Below are 17,750 nucleotides of genomic sequence, written 5' to 3'. Positions count from 1 at the left end.
GCTTTGACACGCCCTCCTCCTTATTCCTCTTCCCATCTTCTCCTTTCCTCTTTGCTTCTGTCATTTGGGCCGATGTTCATTGTTCTCAGTTAATTATTCATTATCTATAATTTCAAGAAAAATCAAGCTATTGTCTAATCATAGCTATTATCTAATCCCACTGCAGCAGTCATGAGCATTATTTAGGGAACTACACATTTGTTGAAAGTCTATCAAAGGCCTTTTCCAAATAAATTAACGCCATCTGAATATTTTTCCTACGCTCTCTAAATTTTTCCACTAGCTGGCTCAGTGTCAAAACAGCATCTATTGTTGATCATCTTGGCATGAAACCATATTGATTTATGCTACTGTCTACCTCATTTCTCAGTTTCTTATCAGTGATTCTCTTCCAGTTTCATTGTGTGACTTATCAACTTTATACCATGTGCAGTTGCCAGTGATAACTTTTCCATAAGCACCAAGGTACTTTTCCTACACTCATTTGGTATCCTTTCCCACCACATGATTGAATTGAACAAGGGTATAAGCAGATAGGTGCCTTCTATTCACAGCTTTTTTTATGCCTCAATAGGAATTCCATATGGCCTTAGGGCTTTATTATTTTATATTTATTTTGCAGCATTTGCTGTTTCATCTAGTATGATAAATTTCCATTACAACCAAGTTCAATAATTTTGAGGTCATATTGCTCTCTTTGGTTTTCTCCACTGAAAAACTGCTCAGAATACTTTTCTATTGACCTTTATGTGTCTTTCATCAGTCATCACCATACCAGTTTCATCTTTGATTAAGCTCACTTTCTTTATATCTTTGGTACTATGCTTTCGTCAGTTTACACAATTTTTTCCCTTCCTTTGTTCCAGGTCTTGAAAAAAGTTTTGCAGCTATATCCCCAGCCAATTTCTTTATACTTATTGTATTCCTCCAGGTCTTGTTTGTTCCTACTCCTTTGCCAGAGTTTAAGCTATTTTCTCTTATCTTTTATCACCTCTTGTACTATGTTCCGTCACCAAGTTTCTTTTTGAATAATTGATTACCACATGTAAGTTATTATTTAACATAATATATTTAAAGCTAGATACATATATTCTACACTTTTTTTCTTTTTTATAGTCATTATCATCTGGGAGATATATATATATACACACACACACATATACATTTTCTTGCCCAGAAACTTTCTTAGAGCTATATCATTTTGAAAGGGAAACAAAGGGAAACAAATATATTTTTAATATACATATGCTGAGCATTACCCCATTTCAACCACATATTCTTTAAACTAATAAAATATATTAGAGAGAATACAAATAGCTGAGAGAAAAACCAGAGTTCGCCTAAAACACCAAATGGGAGCAATTCAGACTGACTCAGGCTTTGCCTAATGTTGAGGCTGGATTTTGGAAAAACACATGAAAAATGATTTTCCATATTTCCTCAAATATAATTTGTTACCTTGTGGTATTTTTATTCTTACATTACTTACAAGATTAAATTCCTGGACCTGGATCCTTATATTTTTTTCTCCTCCTGCCTGTAAAAGGTATTTCTGCAACATAAACAAAAGTTTTTCCATCTCTTGAGTTTTTCCCTCCCTTTCATTATCCCTTTTTTATTTTAAGTTTCCTTGATCTAATGCCTAGACCAACTTGGAAGCTAGTTTATTTCTGGTTATTATTTAAGCGTGCATGGGTGTTATTTGAAAATACGTAAGTTACAGTATAGCTGGCCTATGTTTGCTCACATTTACAAACAGTGATGAATAAGCAGAGAAAAACACCAATGAATTCCTAATGGTCACAAAATAAAACCACAAATTTTCTTGGCAGAATGACTGCAGATTAATAGGTACTGAAGTTATGGAAAGATAGACTGTTGTATTGAGAGCAAACATGACAAATGCCTAACAACTGTGAAGGAAAGAAATTGTGTGAGAGAGGCTGAGAACTGTGTTTTTCAATGTTATATAGGCATCCTTTAACTCAGTTTGGTGGGTTTCTCAGATCAAGGGGCAACCCCATTCTGCAGTAGATGGCAAGTTATTTAGAATTCAATAATGAAGCTTTCACCTGACTCGGACTATGGGGTTGCTTCTAAAACCATGAGAGATAGTTAGGCTGGCAAAGATAAGATAATGTTTCTGTTTTAGGAAGCTTTGCAGTTCCTATTATAACATCTCAAAGAGACCAACTTTAGTTTTATAAAATAGTTAATGACATATATTTGTATGGACTGGGCACTCAAGCAAATTTGACAAATATGAATAATCACTTGAGATTTGCTTATCACTGGTGCTTTATTATTTCAAAAGCTATTAGATTTAATTCCTGCGAGTTGGCTTTTTCTCAAAAATTCACATTCATATAAGGAAAGATGGATAAGGTTGTCCAAAGCTCTATGAACCAGTGTGGAAGGATATGGCCCATGATTCCTTTCCTCTTGGGTCATGGGAGAAGTGATAGAGAGTGCAAGATGTTCAATGTATTGGCCCACAAATAGAGTCTAGTAGGACTCTTGCCCTCTCCAATTTCTTCATACACCTGCATGATGGCCATGCACGAACTACTCCTAAATTGGGATTTTAGGTACGTTAGGACCCAATTTTTCAGCCCTTGCTCAAGTTAACCTCCCAATGATTAAAATGAGTTTGGCTTAAGCAAGAACCACAACATTCTACCTTGGCTATCTAGTTTTTTACCTTTTGAGTGAAAAGTTGAGTAGCCCACACTCTCTTTCTGATGTTACTGCTGCACTTTTGAAACATGGCCCTTTGTTTTTCATGTGCAGCAGGAGGATTTTCATGAATTAAATTTCACAATTATAGTCATGTTGGTGAAACCTGGTTCAGGTTGTCAGAAGAACTACTCCCTTCCGCCCCTCCCCCAAATGAAAACAGGGATAGTTGGCTAAATTTTTAAGGTTTTTTTAACCATGGAGACCTATAGTAATTTTGGATTACTCTGCAGTCCATTAACTGCTCATCAAACTTAATATATTTTTAAAATCTCCAATCTCTCTTTTTTTCCACATAAACGGAATGGGTGTATATAGACACATACTCTTTACATACATGTGTGTATTTCCAGATTAAAATAAAATCATCATTAAGCCTTAGCTAAGGCTGAAAGTAGTTGGTTAGACATGTACGGTTAGTTAGCTGCACCATATCTGGATCTGCAGTAACTTACTCCTCACTTAAAGGGACAAAGAATTGAGGGTGACACTGTCCATTACAGGTGTGTCTCTAAGGATCATTGTCTTTTGTAGGTACTCCAATTACTCACTATGTCTTGCTTGGGAATGTTCCTAAAGGCACTGTAAGGTAGATCAACATGGGGTTACTGCAACCTACTTTTTATGTAACCTGTCACTCCGGGGATTCCTCATCTGTATGATAGTGCCCAGGCTCCCTATACAATGCATGGGAAGACTTAGGTGTCAAATAATGTGCTTTAGAGATGGCACCATACAGAAGGGGCACTTGCCTAAGATAGCCAGTAGAAATTATAGGAATCAGGAGCATTTCATTTCACAGATGAGAGAGTTCACTGAAAGGTGTAATGTAGGAGCAGAATAGCACAAATATTTTCCTGATAAAAAGGAATGTAGAGGCTCACCCTTCCTAGAGGCAATTGTTGTACCACAAGTTCTTCTCATTTTCAAACACTTCTCCAACTCTTTTAAAAATGTTTTTACTAATATCTTCCATTGCTGCTCTTTTTAAATTTAATTGATCTGTTATATCAGTGTTAAGAAATTTCACTTAAATTCTTTTGATGCCAATCTTTCCATCTAAATGCAGACCCTCCATTTGACGACAGTTGTTCACACAGTCTTGAAGCCTCTGTCATCCATATTCCATTAGAGACCATTATTTTACTCTACTGTGGTCCACTAGCTACTAATTTATTATACTCTAATGCGGTCCACTAGCTATTCTTTTGGATAAAACAATAGAGCAAATTATCTAGATAATGACTATCAGCCTTGATTCCCTACAGGTGTCCTTTGAGATTTCAGTAGCATCCTTTTAACCATAAGGGGACTAATTTCACGCAGGAGTATTATAAATGAACTTTCTGGTCCTTGATACAATACTAAAATACCCTCTGACACATTCAAAGGGACAGATAAGGTTTCGTGTATCACTCAGGTGCAGAATTCCATCAGGAAAAAGTGAAAAATAGATGCAACTTCCCCATAACTGTAAGTCTGAAAAGAATTGTGGTATCTCAGAACATCAAAAGATTAGATTATTTTCATGTAGACAATTGAATATGGATTATGTGAACACTTTGGACAACAGTTTAAGAAGGTTATGCACCATTTCTTCCATATCCTAGTTGGTGTTATGCATGATAATTCAAACTCATTTCCCTTTTTTTTGGATTTTCTCTATCCAAAGAGAGTAAAAGTTGGACCTCCCAAAACTGGGACCCTCTGGTTCAGTAACATCTGTGGTCTGGCAGGACCACTGATGTTCATAGACCAGGGAGTCCTTGCTGGGACCTCCAATGGTAAGAGGGCTGGTGGCTGGAAGCCCAGAGGGGCTGGGGCTGGAAGGGCATAATAAGTGGGTTTCACAGAGGTCTGTTCTGGGACCTGTCCTGTACAATATTTTCATCAACAATTTAGATGGTGGCATAGAGAGGACACTCATTAAGTTTGTAGATGATACCAACCTGGGAGGGGTTGCAAGTGTTTTGGAGGACAGGGTCATAATTCAAAATGATTTGGACAAACTAGAGAAATGGTCTGAAGTAAACAGGATGACGTTTAATAAGGACACATGCAAAGTGCTTAGGAAAGAACAATCAGTTTCACACATACAGAATGGGAACTGATTGTCTAGGAAGGAGTACTGAAGAAAGGGAACAAGGGGTTATAGTGGACCACAAGATAAATATGAGTCAACAGTGTGACAGTGTGACACTGTTGCAAAGAAAGCAAACATGGTGTGGGATGCATTAACAGGAGTGTTGTGAGCATAGGAAGTCATTCTTCTGTTCTACTTTGAACTGATTAAGTCTCAGTTGGAGTGTTGTGTCCAGTTCAAGAAAAATGTGGAGAAATTGGAGAAGGTCCAGAGAAGAGCAACAAAAATGATTAAAGGTCTAGAAAACATCGGCTATGAGGGAAGACTGAAAGAACTGGGCTTGTTTAGTTTGGAAAAGAGAAGACTGAGAGGGGACATGAGAGCGGTTTTCAAAAAGGTGCTACAAGGAGAAGGGATAACAAATTGCCTAGGAAGATTGTTGAAACTCCATCCCTGGAGATATTTAATAGCAGATTGGATAGACATCTATCAAGGATGATCTCGACGGTGCTTGGTCCTGCCATGAGGGCAGGAAACTGGACCTGATGATGTCTTGAGGTCCCTTCCAGTTCTAGCACTCTATGATTCTATGATTCTGTGATCTCCTATACTCAGTGCTATTGGAAAACCTGATAGAAAACTGGAGGAGCTGGAACTATGTATAAAAAAACCTCATATTCTTTTCAAGGCATAGTAACTAGTAGTATTACTACATTGACATATCCAATATTGTAATTGAGGCCTACTCAGTGGTTTATAGAACTACTTTTTTTATCTGCATTGCATTCCTTTGCAATATAACCTAGCTTCTGTCTGTCCTGTTGACTTTCAGATGTAGTTTGGGTTGGAAGTCTGAGAGATTTTAGTAAAATTTATAGTCTCCTCTGCCCAACTCCATAGTCTTTAGTCTTATTTTCTGAGGTAGAATTCTATCAGTTCTTTGAAGGGTCTGTATTTTTTTTTCTAATGAAGCATTACAATTCTTAAATTTAAGATAGACAGTGGTTCCTCGATGCATATAATTAAAAAATACATTTGAGGATGGTATAAACTATCTATGTTTTGTCAACACTACCCTGTCAAACTACAGGGCATTACTAGCAGTGCACACCAAAGTGCTGCTCTGTTACTCCTTTTGTGGAAACAAATTTAAAAGTTTGTGATTTGCATTAATGTAGTTGTGTTTGAAGAGGACTACATTAACACAAACTAGGAACATTTTAGTTTGCCTCCACATGGAGGAAAGTATACCAAATTGGTATGCACTTCTCTGTGTGTGCACATAGTCAGAACTTTGGAGCAATGTAGTCAAACCTTATGGAGACTATGGTAGGGGTAGGGTTGTATAACAGAATGTAGGAGAAGACATTATATTAAAGAAGAAGGGAATTGTGCTACCGACCATGAAAGTCATCTCTTGCTGAGCACAGGAACTCCCAAGATGTCCAGTATCTCATTGAATTTACTAACAGACAATATATTAACTCTTCCATTGATTGCTAAGGGCTAAGATTCCGTAACACTTAAGTACCAACCATTCTCAGAAAAATAAATATCTTTGCTTAGTCTGCAGACATTTGAGGCTTAGAGAAGATATGTATGATGGATATTAAATCATTGGAACCTCTAGGATCGAGATTAAATTTTGCTAGCACAGCTGATTTTTGATATGCTAAAAATGTGAGAAGTTTTGAATGGGTCTGTTGGATGGTGAAATCAGGGGCTCATCCTCGTTTGGTTCCTCCATCTTAGGGATATTGAAGAAAAATTGAATCTGGAAGTGTTAGAAGTAAATCACAAGAACAAACAGGGACTATGAGCTATATTCCTGGTTAAACAGCCTGTGGAAAAGTCCACACTGTTAATAGGAGATGGAGAATGAGCCTTACAAACTAGGAGCCACAAACTGCAAATTGAAATGTCTGTTCACAGAGGTTGGCAATGAATGAATGTTTGCTAGTTTATTTAGAAGTTCAAATAACAAAACCTCAATGCCTTCCCAGCTCGGGGCCTCAAGTCCAGAAACCCCTAACTTTACCTTTTCAGAATCCTGGAGTAGAGACAAAGGCCTAATGCCAATAAAGGGCATACCCTATTCCCCATGTCCTCAAGGGCCACTTCCTGGCTGTTCCCGTAGCAAGATTTTTCAGGGTGAGGGAGGCTACCAGATTAGGTTGACTGCTAACAAATTTAAGAATGACCTGACATTTCTGCCATATAGTTTGCTATCACATATGCTAATTTCTATCTCAGCTTTTCTGGAAAATTGTATTTCTAGTTTATATTTGTACATATAATTTAAAGTTGGGTGCAAGTTCATGCTATATTATTGTCTTTTCACTCACAAACAGTGAACAAGATCTAACAACAATAACAATAACAGAACTTCAGTAAGTGCTTACCTGTAATTCTGCTTTTCATTTCCTATATGAAATCTGTCATATTGTGAATATGCCCGATTTCCTTCCCAGTCCATTAACTCAATTCTTAGAGAATACTGCCTCTGACTGGTTATTGCAAAGATAAACTCATTCCCCAGCCAATGTTCACCAGATGGGCTACCAAAACCCTAGAAAAAAAAATGGTAAATAATGGAATTTAATTATTTTTCTTAAAATATTTTTCACAAAATTGGTGTAATATTTATACTGTAATAAAATTATCATTACATTTTTCTTATATACTCTAAAGTCAAATTACGTAGCCAATTTACCAATCTTTTATTAACATACCTTGCAAGAACATTTTGTGGTTGCAAGAATATTAAGTTAGTTGATGTTTCCAGGCACAAAATCACATTAAAGGACAAATTAATACATTATTTCCTTTGTCTGCTACTTAATATTAGGCAACTATAATATGCTTCAGATCAGCCTACCCTATGGATATTGAAAACAGAGATGATATTTTGAATCCTATTTATTAAGTGGTATAGTGAGCCTGCATGCACCTACATTTGGTATTGGCTTCCAAACTTTAATGTTCATCCAGCTGCTTTGAATCTATTAAGCCCTCGAAGGTTTGAGATCTGGTAGACTGCCTCTTTTGCCATAATGTATTATGTCAACTGAGACCAGCTGAGGAGCTTGAGGTAGAGCTTCCGCCTATAAATGAAAGACTGATGCTAAGCAGGCTGTTCTCTGAGCTGGTCCTTGGCTTTGGTACTCCGCCATACCACCCTTCACCCACCAGAGTCCAGATTTGGTAACTTCTAACGTTATGTTGGATGTCATCTTTTCTCAGACTTCTGGGATGGGGTTAAGATGTGAGTTTGGGTGCTATATTAATTAGCAATCCTTTTGCATTACTTTGTATTTCAATCTAAAGGCTGATGCTCGGGTCACAGCATGTGGCACTACAAATGTATTTTATAAATGAATAGCTAATAGATTAGAGGTTGTCAGTAGTAGTACTATACACCTTCCACATATTCAGATTACCTTATTTCTTGCTAACCTAAGTGAATATACAAAATATAAAAAAAAGAGAATAAGATGAATACTATAGTTAATTTTCCTAATTAATTTTTTGCTTCCTCCATCGGTGGCCCTTTCAGTAGCAGCTGGCAGGGGCTAGAGGTTTAAAAGGCCTGTGGCTCCCAGCTGCCACTACTGCAGCAGCAGTAGCTGGAGCCCCAGGCCCTTCTATTTGTCACTGGAGCCTTGGGGCTCCCAGCTACCACTGCTGCAGAGCCATGCTCCTGGCTGCCTGGGGGAGTCTGGTTCCCAGCCCTGCACATTCCAGGGGCCAAGAGCTGCACCCCGACCTTTCCCAGGAACCTAGCCTACCCCAAGCTGTGTACTGATAAACCCCAGGAGTAACTTTCACCCTGATTCAGATAATCACATGCTTGTCTCATGCTTATTCAAACCTCCTGAGTGAGGAAATGGAATTGGAACTCTAATGGCTCTCTCACAATGATATTCCAGGGAGGGTTTGTGAAAGACCCTAGTTAAAATTCTACCACCATATACGAAGGAGGGCTGGATGATTTTCTTGCCACTGATGAAGTCCACCCCCTACTGCTAAATTGTCCCTGCCAGAGATTATAACCCTGAGCTCATAAACACACTTCCAAAAAGCACAAATTTGTTTCTGGAATGAACCAGCCAACATCAAATTTCAGGTATTTTCACGGACCATTTTTCAAAGGAAATTGTTCTATTCTTAGCCCCGAGGTTTTCAATATAACTCCCATCCCCCCAAACTTCAAATGATGAATTGAACAACATGCTAACAGCAGACTCAGTATACTTTTCCAGAAAGAGTATTTATTTCAAAAGGAAGAAGCATGAATAGATTTCCCTTATACTGGGCATTCATAATTGACTGAAGGGAAGCAATTTTGTGGGAGATTTTTTTCTGCAATATTGGCAGCAAATCATAGTGCTCTGAACGATATTTTACTCATTCCTGCTTCCGATACTAGAAAGAAATACTGTAAGAACAGCCTCTTTCTAAGTCCTGCTATAGTCTGGTTCCAGTCCTGCCTGCTGTCTGGGTGAGGGTGGGGGTGGGCAGGGGGAGGAATCCTGACTCCACTGAAGTCAGTGGCAAAATTCCCATGGACTCCAAGGGAGGTAAGATTTTACTCAGGAAGTGCAAAGATGTTCTAAAACCAAATTCCCAAAGAAAAATAAAACTCTCAGAATAGTTCTGAAGCGTAAAATGATTGGGATGGGTCCTGAGATCTAAAAATATGTCAATGTTCTAGGAATGCAGGGAGAGATTTCCGATTAGTCCCAAATTGGTCCACCTATAACTAATTACTGCATGTTTTAAAACACTTTCATCAACACTTCCTTTCTTGTTCTCTCGCAAAAAACAAACAAGCAAGCAAACAATCAAACCAAATAGCCCTCCTCCTTCACCAGTGCCTGTGTGCTGTTTGAACAGAAAGGCTGAGCCAACTGGTAGTAGACTAAATGAAACTGACCCTGGAGTAGCAGGAAGAAATTTGCTCAGGTTGAAGCTTGAAATTCTGAACTCTTGCTTCAGTGGCAAAAGTGAATCATGGGGATGATGTGTTTAATTTTTAAGGAATAAAATCCATTATTCAATAGTCAGTCTTACAGCTGGAATAAGTAGAATGAAGTGGTGACCTTAAAGGATACCATTGTCTCTCTCTTCTCTGCCACCCTATAAATCATTGCTCATGAAAGTCTTCCTCTTTCATAATTCCAAAATCTGTTTCCCACATACCTCCTGCTAAAACTACTAAGTACCAGTCATTTCTTGCCTAAATTATTGTAACCTTCCACTTACTGCTGCTCAACCTTCTGGCCTTCCTCTGAGTATTCAAGTCTTTCCATGGTGTTACTGCTGCAGAGACCTTCCTTAAATATTGCTTTGATCACACTATTGGCATATATATTTTACCAAATAAAATACAAACTTCTTCCTCCCCTTTGCATAACTGCATCCCCATTCACGTCTCTTATGTTCTCCTTTATGCTGTTCTTAATCCTCTCTCCTTACTTCTCTTTCCTACTTTCCTTCTCATATGCTTGGCTTTTTCCCTTCTAGCCCCAAACCTGGAACAGTATCCCAGTCCTAGGAATTCAGGAGTTGCCATATGGAATCAGACCAGTGGTTCATCATCATTAGTGTCCTGTCTCAATAGCAGCCGGCAACATCATCTGCTTCAGAGGGAGGTGCAATAAACTCTGCTGGGCACTGTTATGGAACAACCTTCCCACAGGCAATATTTCTTTCTAACCTCACTAATTACTGATTGATTTATGTCCTGCAATATTAGAGCATATTTCCTTTCCAAAACATTTGTACTTTTGTTTCTTTGTTATCCTTGCTGCTGTTCTCCAAGCATTCTATTTATCCTCCTCTGAGTTCTCTTTGGAACAGATCACTTCAGGAAATCCCTTCTCCCTTTTGCTCATAATTAATAACTATAAGACATGATCTGTTCTGAAATGTTGCTCTTTTTCTTAACTGATGTTTGTGTATTTTGTCTTATTATATTATTTAATCTGCAGCCTTTTCAGGACCTGGAACATGTATCTTTTTATATTTTGGATCTGTATAAACACAAGGCACCATAAAATTATTTTCTAATAATTATACAGTCGAACCTCAGAGTTAAGAACACCAGAGTTACAACATAAATGATCAACCACACACCTTAGAGTATGTAATCAGGAAGCAGCAGACACACACATATGCAAATAAAAAGCAAATATATTACAGCAATCTGCAAAACATAAGCTACTAAAAAAATAAAGGGTGTGGTTTAAAAAAGGATTTGACAAGATAAGGAAACTGTTTCTGAGCTTGTTTAATGGCTAAATGCAGCATTTTTCTTCTGCAGAGTGAAGTTTCAAAGTTGTATTAAGTCAATGTTCTTTTGAAAGAAAAGTTATAACATTTTTTATCGAGTTACAAATATTTTAGAGTTACGAACAACCTCCATTCCTGAGGTTTTCAAACTCTGAGGTTCTACCGTAATTCTTCACATTCTCAATATGAAAGGATTTACTTGGTGATCTTAAAAGAGACCATTCATTTCCTTCTCTCCTCTCATATTAGCTATCAGATTGGAATGAAAATCTATTGCTAAGTGTTCTCCTGACTGGAGGAAATTAAGTTGCAATAGAAGCTAGTGGAAGGGCAAAAGAAGACAAAACAGAAGAAAGAGATAGTGATATTAATTTTCAGAAGCTGAATCCTGTTTGAAAGACATATAATAATTTATTACTGAAAATAAATTAGATTAGAAATCTCAAGATCACTTAAATTATAAATTGTTTTACTGAGGCTGACCTGCCTAATACTTTTGATCTATTAGTGAAGGTCCTTTTGAAGCCATGCTGAGTAAGATATATTCACTTTATACAAGACATTTTTCTTGGTAATTTAAAGAATCTATAAAGTCCTAACTAATTAAAACATCATATTAAGTATTGGGTAAGATGGATACAGTTTTCTTGGGAAATAAACTCTCTGCTGTTTTGCATATTTTTCATGTAGAGAAGTGTTATGCAGTTGGGGAAGCAAGTAGAATACAAAGATTTCCTTCTGAAGCATGACATGCATATTGCTCAAGATGTTGGTTTAGAAATCTTGCCTGGCATGTTTGATATGCAGAGCACAAATGTGATCTTCACTAAATAATAAATATCAGAATATTTTTATTTGCCTACTAAGTTATTTTCTGCAATCATACTTATTTTTATTACTTATTTTTAGAGGAAAACTGAATCTCACCTAATAAAATAACTCCACAGAATGTGGAAATCCAGCAGAAATCGTATGAGTTGGCAACGGTGATAATTTGTTATGCATTACTCTTTGCAATTGAAAGTACTCATGAGATATCCAATTGATCAAAGTGCAAACATTACTTATCCATTCAAATTAACACAGAGATCTCTAAGTTCTAGATACATGTTAGATATGACCTCACTTGTTAGTGCCCATTTTTAGCTGTACATACGAACATAAGAATGGCCATACTAGGTCAGACCAAAGGTCCTTCTAGCCCAGTACCCTGTCTGCCGACAGTGGCCAAGTGCCCCAGATGGAGTGAATCGAACAGGTAATGATCAAGCGATCTCTCTCCTGCCATCCATCTCCACCCTCTGTCAAACAGAGGCCGGGGCACCATTCCTTACCCATACTGGCTAATAGCCATTTATGGACTTATGAATGTATCTAGTTCTCTTTTAAACCCTGTTATAATCCTATCTTTCACAGCCTCCTCAGTCAAGGAGTTCCACAGACTGACTATGCGCTGTCTGAAGAAGAACTTCCTTTTATTTGTTTTAAACCTGCTGCCCATTAATTTCATTTGGTGGCCCCTAGTTCTTATATTATGGGAATAAGTAAATAACTTTTTCTTATTCACTTTCTCCACACCACTCATGATTTTATAAACCTCTATCATATCCTCCCTTACTCTCCTCTTTTCCAAGCTGAAATGTCCCAGTCTCTTTAATCTCTCCGCATATGGGACCTGTTCCAAACCTCTAATCATTTTAGTTGCCCTTCTCTGAATCTTTTCTAGTGCCAGTATATCTTTTTTTAGATGAGGAGACCACATCTGTACTCAGTATTCCGGATGTGGGCGTATCATGGATTTTTATAATGGCAGTAAGATATTCTCCATCTTATTTTCTATCACTTTTTTAATGATTCCTAACATCCTGTATGCTTTTTTGACTGCCGCAGCACACTGCATGGATGTCTTCAGAGAACTATCCATGATGACTCCAATATCTCTTCCCTGGTTAGTTGTAGCTAAATAAACTCCCATCATATTATCTGTATAGTTGGGGTTATTTTTCCCAATGTGCATTACTTTACAGTTATCCACATTAAATTTCAATTGCCATTTTGTTGCCCAGTCACTTAGTTTGGTGAGATCTTTTTGAAGTTCTTCACAGTCTGCTTTGGTCTTAACTACCTTGAGCTGTTTAGCATCATCTGCAAACTTCGGCAGCAAAGTTTTAGTATTGTCAGCAAACAGCTGTCCCAAACTGTTGTTTATTACGTCAGCTTCAGTGATTCTGCTAAAATGTCACATATAGACGTTTAATGTGTGAGAAAAGATTGTATTTTAGGGAAAGCTAATCCCTGTTCAGTGAACGAAAAGGGATCATGAGTGCATGCTAGGTTAAGGAATATTCACCCTATTGAGTGGTAAGTGGGTAATACTTTTGGGGATATTTCTGGTTTCATTAGAATTATTTTATACATGGTTTAATAACATGAGTTTATGCTTGTCTCTAAAGTGTAGAAATGACATGATCCAATACTTCTTGTAATTATTTGCACACCAGTGTACACATTTGAGTAAAAAAAGAGCAAATACTATAGCTTCTGATATACTGCACAAGTGCTTTACAAAAAGCAAAACTAGCAGCATTTCACTACAATACTGATCCATAAAAACATATTAACCAGGAATCAAAGGCAATCTTGTAATATTTTATAATATTTACACTAGTTAGCAAATACGATCCAAAGTCTGTCTTGCTTCATCTTTAATTGCACTGTGATTAACAGAATCAAAATAACAAAAGCAGTCAGCGGTACAAAGAAGCTGAATTCAAGACTAGTTTTAGAAGTGACCTTCAGAATTCACAAAGTTGACATTTATTCAAAAATAATAAGTATGGTGCAAAAGAGTTTTATTAGCTTTGGCAAAATCTGTAAGGGTATTCTACTTGAATCATGTTTCTCCAAGTTCATTAAACAATTATCTCTCTTACTTTATTTATTTTGCCTGATAATACTCATAGGAAGCTTTGACTTTTTATAGACAAAACAAAAATTGAAACCAGACACAGTCAGTATATCCTGCGGGTTCATCTCCTGTTAGACAACTCACTGAAGAAAACATCTAATAATTCAGTGTTTTACAGCAGGGATGTCTTCCCAAAAGCCATAAAGAATAATCAGCTCCGTGTGCCTTAGCTGAGAATACGGAATAGACTTTGAATGTTTGTGAAGATAATTTTGGGATAAGTCAGTAGACTTCTCAATTTCCAACACATTGGCTTATGCACAATGTTCTTATTGAATATTATGTTTTGGTCTGTAGTAGTGTCTTTAATGTGCTTCACCGTGCCAAAGATAAGAATTTTTGATAAAACAGTGTGTTAAACTAATATTGTGATGTGTTTTTAGGATGCTCCGAGTTAAAAATTGTAATTTACCTTCTAGAATGACTAAAATAAGATTGGAAAGTCAGTTGCCTCTCCAAATGCAGAATTAAATGCCATGATTTAAGCACCTAGGTTTGAAAAATGGGGGCCCACATTCTTGGTCACGTGGTACAATATTTGCTGGGAAATGAGAATTTTTTTTTTAAGCGGATTAATCAAAACTTAAATTCCCCATTTCCCATACAAAGCCTGGGTAAACAGAATTTATGCAGGGATAATAGGGCCAGAAGCCAGTTTTTCAGGGCAGACCAACTGCTACTTACGCCAATGCAGCAGAATATTAGCTGCTGACCCTCCAAGATCCCTATGTGACATCTACTGACCCTTCCCCAGGCCTGTATTTAGTGCTACTTTCCACACCGCTTAACTAAAATGGACACAGCACTCACTTCCACTGTAAAGTGCTGAGGCTCCTGCAGAAGGTTACTTTGTTCATACCCTTTCCCAGATGCCACTGGATTTCTGTAAAAGGGAGAGCTCTGTAAAAGCCCTCTGTAAATGTGTGTGAAGTGTAAAAAAAGACAAAATGGGCTTGCTGTGGTAGTCAGCTTGTTACTTTGCTGTCAGAAAATCGCTTAGTAGTAAAATAACATTATAATCTGTCATTAACCTGTTTGTTTAATTAACCAAAAATCAGTATCTGCAGTACTCCAATGAGAGAGCTACATAAAGGTGACATATGAATTATTATGTCATTAAAAAAAAAAAATTAGAAGCGTAACATATAAGGAATACTGAATAGTTTACTTTATTCAACAGCTAACAATCTTTCTGCATAAATGAACCTTTCCTGTCCTTTCTGATTGGGAAAGACCGCACATGGGTGTTGTTAACATATGTTAATGGTGTCAGATTGAAATATTGTAGGCAGACACATGAATATATAGCCACATATCAACACAATTCCTGAAACAGATGTTATCCAGTCAAATTTGTGCAGGGAGGACAGTGCTAGATAGGATTTTAAAGCATAATTACAGCATGACTCAGTTCAAACAAAAGAATATATTTAACTTCCCATTCAGTAGCAAAAATATACTATAAATTAAGGGAACAAGTGTAGTTTGCTTCCAGTGTGGCAGAAATCTCCCTTGGTACTTGATTCAAAAGATATGAATCTGAGATACCTGGCAGGTAGGGTACTTTGGGCTTGATCCAAAGCCTAGGCTATGGCTACACTACCGAGTTTTTCTGGGATACCAGAGGAATCCCAGAAAAACTCTGCCATGTCCAGGGAACACGTCTGTTCTTCCAACATTTTTTGCAGAAGAGCAGATGTGCTCTTTTGGAAGCCCTGTAAACCTCATTTCACGAGGAAGAAGGGCTCTTCCAAAAGAGGAGGTTTTTCTGAAATTTGGCCCTGTGTAGATGTGCCAAATTTTGGAAAAGCCTCTTCTAAAAAAACAATCGGAAAAAGATATGCAAATTGCAGAGTGCAACTTCTGTACCTTTTTCCGAAAAAGAAGTGTAGTGTAGACATAGTCCTACTGAGGTCAAATAGGACAGATTCTAAGCCTTTAACTGAAATTATAGAAAGTCATGCTTTAATTCTGGAGGCCCCGGGTTCAATTTCTTGAGATAGCTAAGATAACAGTCACCATACAAAGCATCATATAAATACATATCCACACTAACTCTCATCCACCTACTTTCATACCATGCCTACCATCACTGGGCAGTATAAATCATGCTAGAGTTTCACCTTAGAGGAGAAATGAGAACATGCTTTCTCTTTCTATACCACCCACTGAATGTGACAAACCACTGAGTAATCACTTCAGTTAAAAAGACAAATGTTTATTTAGCAAAGTGTTACGCCACACAATTCTTTATCAAGGAGGAGTTGATTTCCATAAAAGGTTATACTCAGAGAATATCTGAATCTTCATTCCAATAACCAAGGGTACGTCTAGACTACCGCGTTTTGTCGACGGAAGTTTTGTCGACAGATACTTTCGACAAAACTTCCGTCGACAATTTGCGTCCAGACACATGGAGTTCTGTCGACAAAGCAAGCCGCTTTGTCGACAGAACTCCGTAGTCTGGACGCAACGTTACAGGCAATAACACCTTCTGTCGACAGAACCTTCTGTCTACCAGTGTAGACGCTGGTATTGTTTTGTCGACAAAAGTCCACTTTTGTCGACAAAACTAGGTAGTCTAGACACACCCCAAAACTCACTTCCTAAATCCTATGTTATTTTGTAAATACTTGGAAGAAGTGGATCACTTTGATGCCCTACTTATATGCTATTTGCTCAACATAAATACATTTTCCTATACAAAACTTGTAATGTCTGCAGCATGAGAAATTTGAGCATATATACCAATATATTACTTTATATAGTTGCAGCACACTTTTTTCTTATTAATCCTTAGCTCACTACCATCATCTTACTCATTTTAACATATAGTTCACAAAAGACATTTGTTTGGTAGGGCTTTGGGAGAGGCTGAGGGAGTACTCTGAAAACCTGGAAAGGGAGGGAAAGCTCTTTATAGTTGGCAGGTGAGCCAAGCTCCTACAGGAACATAGTGGGTCAGACCAATGATCCATCTAGTCCAGGCTCTGTTTACACTGCATCCCTCTTGTGCAAAAGCCTATACAAATGAAGTGTGGATTAGCATAGAGCTGTCTACAATGCTCCTTTTTGTGAAAAAAAACCCTCTTGTGCAAGAGCCATTCTTCCTGAAAACATGAAGAAAAGCTCTTATGCAAGAGGGTTTTTTTTTCACGCAAAAAGGAGCTGTGTAGATGACTCCTTTTTGCACAAAAGCCTCTTGCGCAAAAACGGCCCATAATTAATTATGCAAATGAAGTGCGGCAATATGCTAATCTGTGCTTCATTTGCATAGGCTATCATGCAGGAGGGATGCAATGTAGACGTAGCCCCAGTGTCTTGCCTGCTAACACTGGCCAGTGCCAGATGTGTCAAAAGTAATGAACAAAACCAGATTTTGAGTAATCCATCCCATTCTGTCCAGTCTCAGCTTCTAGCAGTTGGAGGTTAAGGGATGCCCTGAGCATGGGGTTATGTTTCTGACCATCTTGGCTAATAGCCATTCTTAGACCTGTCCTCCATGAGCACACCTAATTAGGTTTTGAACTCAAGTAGACTTTTGGCCTTTGCATCATTATTTGACAAGTTCCACGGGTTGACACTGCATTGTGTGAAGTTCTTCCTTTTGTTTGTTTTAAATCTGCAGCCTGTTAAATCCATTCAGAGACCCCTTGTGCTTGTGTTATG

At 37.7% G+C, this 17,750-nt stretch overlaps 1 protein-coding gene across 4 annotated transcripts in view; it reads right to left on the bottom strand.

Moving 5' to 3' along the window:
* The window catches only part of ANGPT1 (angiopoietin 1), a 224,729-nt gene that overhangs the window by 43,127 nt on the left and 163,852 nt on the right, over nucleotides 1-17,750 (bottom strand). For all 4 annotated transcript variants that reach the window (XM_075920222.2, XM_075920221.2, XM_006113014.5 and 1 more), the window contains one exon: nucleotides 7,222-7,388. In XM_075920222.2, coding sequence (XP_075776337.1) covers nucleotides 7,222-7,388 — 167 coding nt within the window. The remainder of the gene's footprint in view (nucleotides 1-7,221; nucleotides 7,389-17,750) is intronic.

Source organism: Pelodiscus sinensis, chromosome 2 (genome assembly GCF_052426305.1).
Source record: "Pelodiscus sinensis isolate ZL-2025 chromosome 2, ASM5242630v1, whole genome shotgun sequence".
Classification (NCBI taxonomy): domain Eukaryota; kingdom Metazoa; phylum Chordata; order Testudines; family Trionychidae; genus Pelodiscus; species Pelodiscus sinensis.
Note: the sequence above shows the minus strand (reverse complement) of the source record. Positions and strands in the feature narration are given on the sequence as shown.